General features: G+C 34.5%; 2 protein-coding genes across 2 annotated transcripts; both read left to right on the top strand.

Annotated features, from left to right (window-relative positions):
- Positions 1-1,991, top strand: LOC120336821 (glutathione S-transferase omega-1-like). The gene has a single exon (XM_039404596.2). The coding sequence runs from the start codon at positions 519-521 to the stop codon at positions 1,218-1,220; it is 702 nt and encodes a 233-aa protein (XP_039260530.2). The 5' UTR covers positions 1-518; the 3' UTR covers positions 1,221-1,991.
- On the top strand, positions 1,948-7,094 carry LOC120336828 (uncharacterized). The gene is made up of 6 exons (XM_039404602.2): positions 1,948-2,109; positions 3,169-3,279; positions 3,773-3,871; positions 4,302-4,368; positions 5,039-5,246; positions 5,881-7,094. The coding sequence occupies exons 1-6, from the start codon at positions 2,095-2,097 to the stop codon at positions 5,954-5,956; spliced, it is 576 nt and encodes a 191-aa protein (XP_039260536.1). The 5' UTR covers positions 1,948-2,094; the 3' UTR covers positions 5,957-7,094.
- Positions 7,095-9,116: the final 2,022 nt, after the last annotated feature.

Genomic DNA, 9,116 nt, shown 5'->3' with positions numbered 1-9,116 from the left:
CTAAAAACTCTCGAATGCTACGGTAAAATTTTTTATCCTTCAGTAAATCGGTTTATTTTTTCCCAAGGAATTCAATGAGGACGTTAATAGATTGCGCTTTTTTGTAGTATTTTGCGCAACCTCATTATACTGTATTATTACCGATATTGAGGGACAACAATGTCCAGACGTCTCCCAAAGGAGGGGTGTCTGATCTGATCATCTGTAAAATGGGTTTTTCTGAAACGAAACAATGTCACCCGATTTGTATAGTGTGCCGTACTGTATAACCAATCATTGCATGTAAATAAGATCAAGATACTTGGTTAGTAATCTGAGATTTACACACTTCCTGACTTTTGCTGTAAATTTATAATAGTGCTGGCTTATAAACTCATTCTCGCTTTCCTGTTTTGCTCTATTTTCCATTCTTTCTCTGTGTGTTTTCCTTAGTTTCATAAAAGCATAAAAATGCGGTGACACTGAGTAAGTAATTCTATTCTCTAAAAGTTTTCAGATCATTTAGTTCAAGATACAGTATGTCACCACCCCGTCACATGACAAATGAGGATCCATTCCCAGAAAAGACGAAAGGGAAATTGCGGTTTTACAACATGCGATACTGCCCTTATGCTCTTCGGGCACGACTAATGCTTACACTAAAAGAAGTTAATTTTGAAACCATTAATATTCATCTAAGAAAGAAACCTGAATGGTTTTTAGAGAAATTTTCCGCTGGAACTGTTCCGGTGATTGAAATAGATGAGAAAATTTTGGGAGAGTCTTTAGTAATAGCCGAGTATATTGATGAGGTGTACTCAAAGCCAGGAGAGCAAATAGTACCAAAGGATCCATATGAGCGAGCAAGAGCTAGGATGCTCATTTCAAATCTCTTCCCCAAGGTGATTAGTGCAGTCTACCAGCGACTCAAAAAAGAAGAAAACTGGAAGGTAGATTTCTATAAATATTTTGATAAAATTGAAAAAATCCTCGCTGAAAAGAATTTTTTTGCTGGGGACGTACTTGGATATGCTGATTATATGATATGGCCATGGATGCGGTATTTTGGTCCTCATTGCGTTGATGATGCATTAACAGAGGGGAGGTTCCCCAATTTAGAGCGTTGGTTGACGACAATGAAGAAGGATCCTGTTGTAGTGAAATGTGCCATTCCTCCTAATATTCTTGCCAAGTTCGCAGAAGCTTATGTTACAAGGGAATTTGTCTATGATTTGGAGTAGATTGTTTGCTTTAAAGATGCCAGAATAAGGAGGTATTCTGCTGAACTATGATTCTACTTTACTATAATTACTGATTTATCCACACTGAATTTGAAGCATAATGTTGTCAATATATATTAGGCTATACAACTTTGATTTTTTTCACTAAAAATAAAAACATATATAGTATGTAACCACCATCAATTTGAGCAATGTTCATCAGATTCATTCATGGGCAATGGCATTCTCTCCTTTATCATTTCAGTGCAATTTAATCAACGGTTCAATTATATCAAAATTATCCATACTTAGTTTCTGAAATTATATTTTATGTTTTTTTCAATATCTCTATCAATATCATAAAAATTTTTCAATCTACCGTTATATTCCTCAGGACCAATCTGTAACTCAGGACCGATTGGAGGGTTAATCAAGCTTCAATTTCACATTACATTATGAATTAAATTCTCCTCTATGGATTGCTATTTTTAATTTCAATCATTGTTTAATTAACATTGTGTTTAAATTTTTTTATGGTATTCAATTCAACGTCCAATGAAATTAATATTAATGGTACTGAATATTATGCCTCGCTTTAAAAAATATTTTCAATTATGCAGAAATTTCAAGTCAATGGACTGATTCAATCATATTATTTATTAGCTTTCTTTATAATGTTTGCTCCAGTATCAATATAAGTGTACCTAGTTGAAGTGTTATTTTTCAGTTATGAAATTATTGGTAGGCCTACTCTATTTCTAACATCTTTCTTTTTGTTCTTGTATTCAGCAGTGTTATTAACAAATTTTAAAACTTTCAAAGTTGTATTTGTTTCATTGCTGAGGGCTGAGATTCACATTATTTTGTTTGCTGATCGTTTACTTCATTTGCTAAAATGGCAGGCATTGAGGTAGGTATTGGGGCTGAAGTTTATTTCTTTTTTTTGTATGAAGATATTACTTACTAGAGACGACCTCCTACCTTTAATAACACTTAGTTTTTTTACCGATGACTGAATGTTTTGAAAAACTCAATATCCCAGTTATTGTACACAAACTGTACATGTGGATGGATTGTTTGCTAAATTCTCGTTGTTGTGGAAAAAAAAATTGCTTTTCTATATAACTAATGGACCAATTGATGTCAAATTTTCAGTTTTTGGTACATATGGAACTGAATTTCAGTACAGATGGAAGAAGTTGCTACAGGGCTATTTCGTTTATTTATTATTTCAAATTTTCCTTTTGTCTTATCAGCGTCGATATTTCATCAAAAATGATGATGTTCTATTTAAAGTCCAACACTAGTTAATCCATATTGCTTTGAGTGTCTCTGCGTTGCTTGTGCACCGATATTTTCGACATCTTGGTACTCTCAGTCGATATTGATGTGGATCTTTTTATGCAAAAGGTTTGAGCATTGCTCTTTTGATTGGGCAGAGCAGAGTCTTATATTTTGATTCCCCGCATGAATCAAGCAAATGGAATAGGCATGCTGTGTACATAATCATTTCCTGTAATTCAATAAATGGCGCCGAACGGTTTGAATAAATCAATATTTTTCAGTTAGATTGATATATAAGTCTTTCAGGAAGCTGTGTCATCATCATTTATTTTTTGAGTTTCCTCTCTTTGGAAATTTGCTTCCTTTTGCTGAAATATTTGAATTGATATTACATCATGGTTTTATCTGCCCTGTGAGGAAAATTTTTTTTTGGCGTTGTAGAACTCCGTAATCCAAAACTGATATACCATATCACTGGTACTCTGGTTTTTATTTTCTTTGCTAAAAGTCAATACTTAGTAAATTTTGTGTACATTAATATGATCTTTTATACATTCTCTCCCAACAAGGCCCTGTATAAGCAGCCACTGATGTCTACTGGAATATAAGGATTTGACACTTACATTTCACTTTTCATAATGAAAATAAAGTTATCAATATTATATCCCGTCTACTAATCTTACAGAATCAAGCATTCAGTGACCAAAGTGTTCCAGAAACTTCTGAAGACAAACCTGCCATATTAGATGTTACAAAAGAAGGTCATTTTAAAATTAACAAAGCTGGAAAAGTGAAGGTGGCATACCATTAAATTAAAAAAAATTATATTTCTTCCTTAATTCGAATCATATAGCATATGTTACTTTATAAATAGCTCATTGTAGAAATATTTCTGGAATTATTCCCAGTTTGTTTGACAATGCTAATAGTTTGATGGGAGATTCAGTCTATATCAGATATCAGATAAAATCTTCTTTTTAAACCAACCAATTTATTTTTGTCTGGGGATTAAAAGGATTTTTTTCGTTTTGTTTGTATAATAAAATCACTCTCTCTTCAAACCGGGCCTTGGCCCTCTCCAGGAGCCATGAAATGGTCACGGAGGAGAGGCCTTCACTAGTTACCATTTTTAATATTGAACGTGATACATAAAATAAGTGATGGAATCGTAGTAAAAGCAAAACTAAATATTTTTATAGAACAGCAAACTTTGAGAGTCCTTGGAAGGGGATTATAAAAATTTGAGACATGTGTTCCATAATATCCTAATTTATCATCTTTACATGTAGGTGCCAAGAAGAGTATTACATTGCAGTGATGGTGTTTATGAAGAATACAGCACGGATGAAGAGGAAGATGAAGCAGAATTACAACCGGTTGTTGATCCGGTATGTAAAATTGATGGCATTCAGAAAGTTTCAGAATTATTACTCGTGTACTATCAATATGCATATAAAGCACAACATTCAAGGAACATTCACATTGGTTGAATTGCTATTGAAGCATAATTTCTAGAATCTATAGTAAGCGAGAAAATCTTCTTCGAAGTGTCATTGACACAAGGCTGGGGAGTCTAAGGTGGATCCATCAAGCTTATAAGAGATAGTTTAAACTCTATTATTTTGAATGATCAATTCAAACCTGCTAACCATATCCTGGGGTCTGAGCTGTGACCATCCTAGTTCAATTTCAAAAATACTCACTGGTTTTGTCCATAGAGAAAGCATAAAGGAGAATCTCCTGCTTTTTAAGCTCTGTCATCTTGTTAGTGTTTTTTACAGTGGTGTGTATCTCATATGCCATCATTTTTTTCTGCAGAAGACCCTCAAGTGGGCACCATATCTTTGGTATTGGACGACTAGATCAGCAGTAAAAAGCTTAGCAGGTATGACATATTCATTAGTAACAAAAATCTGAGGTAAAATGAAGACTAAAGAGTGAGATTTTGAGTTTTGCATAATTTTATTGACATTAGTGAGTGTCTTAGTTTCAAATTCTCTGGAATCATGAGTCCAAACTGGATTCCACATTCCGAATTCTTCGGAATCTGGTTCAGAATTTCAAACGAACAATCAAAATAATTAAAATTTCTGACTGAATCTCAAAAAGCATCAAGTTGAGTTGTTAACTGAGTGTTATCAAAAGACAATCAGTGAAGCCTTGCATACACAAGAGTTTTTGTTATCAACATTTAGTTTCTTCATGCTTAAGTCAGTGTCAATATTATTTACAATCTGAAGTCTGGAAACGAAATCAGAACTGTTATTGAAAGGACTCACTCTCTAATATTTTTCATTCGCTTACAATACTTGACTTTAAGGTACTCTCGTGGTATGTGTACCAGGTTGGGGTTAGGCTATAATTTTATTGCGATTTTCCTTATTTTAGTTCTATCAAAAGTGCGGGGACTGTCTGTGTTAGTCAAGTGAATATACCCCTGCCCATAGGTTTTGACAACTTGATGTAAAGTAGGCGAACAAAATTAGTTACCTTCATATTCATACACACACTTATGGAGCGCTGACTTTTATGCACAAAAATTCAAATTTATACAGTGTGCGATTATCTTGGCGAGAAACTGGCTTGGTTCTTCGGAATTACAAGTCCAAGATATCAGTACGCTCTTGATGAATTGGAGAGAATGAAACAAGAGGAAAAGGAACAGGAGGAAATGGAAAAGGAAGAAAGAGAAGCTGAACTTGATTTTGTGAAAACTTCCGAATCCAAACTTCAATCTCATCCTCCAAAACAGATAAATTATGGGTAAGGTGTCATTGTTCATTAATTTGCCAACCAGTAAATTTTTTCCGTATACATAAATCGGTGCTTCAGAAGTATGCGCACCAGGATGTCGCACAACCTGAATCCTAACCGATACACAATACTATGTTCAGGTTGTGCGTCATCTTGGTACGCATACTTCTGGAGGTCCCATAAATCAGTTTAGGAAATTTCAGAAAATCATTCACTCTGGAATAACACCGATTAGGAACCAAGATTTTATATATATATCTACTTATATTGAAACTAGTAAAATTTATATTTCTGAACTAACATCACCTGAGGTAATTATAGAGCACAGATTATTCCACTACAGTCTTCCATTCCTTACCATATTGGCTGTATGGGATATTTCGAAGGTACCGCAATTTCATATTCTGATTTCCGCTAGATGAATGCGCGACATTATTATTTGTTTTATTATTTTATTACTTTGACAACACCATGCTACTGCATTAGAATTTTTTCATTGCAAACCATACGTGGTTGCCAGTTCGTGTAGGGAATTCATCACACCAGGTAATCGTTTCATTGCATGGGAATGATGGGGCTATGCTGATTTGATTAGATTTTACTAGATAGTAGCTGTTATACATTATCAAAATTTGAATTTCAGAACTTCCCAATCCGTTTCAACTCCACTTGATGTGAGTGATGTGAAACTGACCTCCAACGAGGAAGGCGATCGCTGACATACTTCGGAATTGAAAAATAATAGCAAGTTTTTGACACTGTGAACAAAACCTAACCCTAGACTTCTTCACTTTTTTTTAGTTTGTTATTACTGTGTCTATGCCGTTATCTAGTGCTGTACAAGATTTGTTTGAAATTTTTCGGAGTTACTTACATTTGTTATATCTCTTTAAAAACGGCAAAAGGGGCTTAGAACCACCCTATTCATTGTGAATATGACATACGGTACCTAGTTATTGCTCAACATTTTGTTGATAAAATAATTCTCACAACATTGCCAGACTGATGTTAAAATTCATGCAGTATTAATATTCATGGATGTCAGAGTTCCATCGCCCCGAATTTACCATATATTGTGCCCTGATTAATATTTAATAATGTCAGTCATTTAGTTTGGTTGTAGATTTAAATGTTGTTTTGTAATTGTAAATTTCACATAGTCTTCATATAGTGAATATAATCTGTTTTTATATTTTGAATTTCCTTGTGGTAGCTATACATACACATGATGTCATTTGTTAATGTCAACATTTTCAGTGTTGTTATCTTAGTTCAGTAGATCTAGCTAAATGATCATATGACCATTTGTTGCTTTTGAATGGACGTCATATTCTCATTCAATTGAGCTCCCACTATTGAATAGCAATAGTTTTTATTAATAATTTGAAACTATATGATTTGAAGTTTCTTCCTTCGCCTGTAATTTGTGTTCATTCGAAGTCCATGCACTGTTTCTGCCGTATCACTCGCACAGTATGTTCAATTTGTTCGTGTTTGTTATTCATAGTCAGGTTCAGTTTATTTGGCAAATAATAAAGATACACAAACTATATATAATCGCTGATTTTTGACATAGGAATTATATAAAATAATTTATATGTCGGACACCAAAGTGCTCTCTCTATACAGTGCCTGTACTTCGGTATTTAAATTTGTGTAATTAGCAATAGTTCAAATTTATATTTGATATTCCAGTGTTGATTAGAGCGAACATTGCAATATACAGTTTTCTGAAAAGATGGCAATTTTGTCATAAACGCATGAAGAAAACTGGAAACCAACTCGTTTAACTAACTAATGGCCATGACTGTCTCTGCCTCCAACTTAGCAACATAGCAATGATTACTAACTAATCTTGTACTGAAAATTTGGAGGTTATACTTGTAATAAAAGTTTTCTTTTTTAAGTAGCGTGTTTTATTTTTTTATGTTATCATGGTTTCATTAATAGCCGTCAACAGATGAACAGTGGGTTCATCACAGCTTTTCAAACGCTTCTGGCATAAAGAGTGCGCTACGATGATTCTCTGCTTTGGATCGTCGTTAATATAATATGGATCATTATGTGGTGTTGCCGCGAGCTAAGACGAATGAACACGTAGGGATCGGCAACCTACGGTTCGGGGCCGGATTCGGCACGCGACGCTTCACCGAATTATAGCAACAAAACATCTGTTTTGGCGATTCGATTATATTCTTTCCGTAACATAATTTATTGTGAGATACGTGTAGACTAAATTATATTAAAAGTGACCTAATAAGTGTATATATAACTCACAACTACTCGTTTGAAGAGCATATAATTTAATTATAATTAGGCAAATGTCAACAAAACGAAGAAAAGTTGATGCAATGGGTTTAAACCAGGGGTGGGCAAATTACGGCCCGCGGGCCGGATCCGGCCCACCTGAGTGTTTCATCCGGCCCACTTGTGGCTGCTGAAATTATGACTAGGGTTTATATGAATTTAAATTTCTGTTGAATATATCAATGATTTAAAATGACATTTCATTGAAAATATCGATAACGGATTGTCGACTAAAGTAAATACCGTTATTCCCTACGCATGGATGTTTCCACCTGGTTATTTCCGTAACAATGGCCAATCAGCAAAAAGTTTATGAGCACGTAGGCTAACAATTAATATTTTTGCCTAGTTTTTGGGGTTGTGCGTGGTGTTTGTCGGTTTTTAGTTATGATTCAATAAATTAGTTGTAAATGAACTGGTTTAATTGTTACTAAGTCTTTTGCTGAGCTTCAGTTAAGTTGCAATAATCAAAAAAAAATCGAGAGTTTCGTGCGTGAAAATCAGTTTGTGAGTGTCAACTCTCCAAAACACTTGCAAAATAAGCATCTGAACTTTTTACAATAGTAAAGTATAGGGAGAATTTGTCTGCGGTCAAGGGTCTGGAAAAGGTCCATTTATTAAAAACACCTGAATATTATGTGCAAAACCATTCATCCGAATTATTTATACCATTCAAGAACTCTAGCACCTGATATATCAGTATTTGAGCCTGCAAATCTTTTTTTGCGTTCGTGAATGTCCCAACACATGTTAATTCCGTTTGTCTAGTACTGCGACTCTCAAAGTGGGCGATAAACCCCCTCTGTAATAACGTCCCAATAATCGTTATGTCTACGTATTTACAAATTACAAACTGTTTTGATCATATTGAGTTTTGATCCTCCGGCCCAGTAACCATGTCTATTATCCGAATCCGGCCTACTCAGAAAAGTAATTGCCCACCCCTGGTTTAAACAAAGACGCAGAAAATGTAATCTTTTGAGATGCAATGCAATGAGGAAATAAATCTTTATATATTCTAATCGAGAGATGTATCACTGCTTGATTTTTATTATAAAAAGAATAATCTCTCGGGTTTTCAACTTTCTAAAAATATGTCCGGCCCGCCAATGACTTGCAACTCTAAATTTTGGCTCGCGCGCGACAAAAAGTTGCCGACCCCTTAGTCGTAGTTGAATCCTATATAATACAGAAATTCCCTACCCGGAAAAATGGTGCTTCTCAAAAATGGGACAAACCACTAAAGTTAAGTATTGAATGTGTAGCTATTACTTCTGTGAATTCTTCTCATCAGTTTGTATATATATATCATATGTTACTGGCTTAACTTTTTTGAACTTTCATATAATGGTGATCGTCATATTAATTTTACGTGCGATGCGTATTTTAGTGTATTTATATTATGACAACCACCACAGATATCGAATTGGTGCTTTCTTATGGGGTCGGAGAACGGAAAGAAAGGTCGAGCTTTTTCCCCCTCCCGCCGCATCGGTTTATGATGTCTTATCCCAAGCGGAAGTATATCAAGATAAAGTATACATATATATATTATAACATCACGCTATATTT

Source organism: Styela clava, chromosome 2 (assembly GCF_964204865.1).
Source record: "Styela clava chromosome 2, kaStyClav1.hap1.2, whole genome shotgun sequence".
In the NCBI taxonomy this organism is placed as follows: Eukaryota; Metazoa; Chordata; class Ascidiacea; order Stolidobranchia; family Styelidae; genus Styela; species Styela clava.
Note: the sequence above shows the minus strand (reverse complement) of the source record. Positions and strands in the feature narration are given on the sequence as shown.

Excerpts from the sequence above, each read along its gene's own strand:
- LOC120336821 (XM_039404596.2), top strand. The coding sequence starts at position 519 with ATGTCACCACCCCGTCACATGACAAATGAGGATCCATTCCCAGAAAAG.
- LOC120336828 (XM_039404602.2), top strand. Across the intron at positions 3,280-3,772 it reads ACAAAGCTGGAAAAGTGAAG|GTGCCAAGAAGAGTATTACA; the intron begins GTGGCATACCAT and ends CTTTACATGTAG. Across the intron at positions 3,872-4,301 it reads TACAACCGGTTGTTGATCCG|AAGACCCTCAAGTGGGCACC; the intron begins GTATGTAAAATT and ends TTTTTTCTGCAG.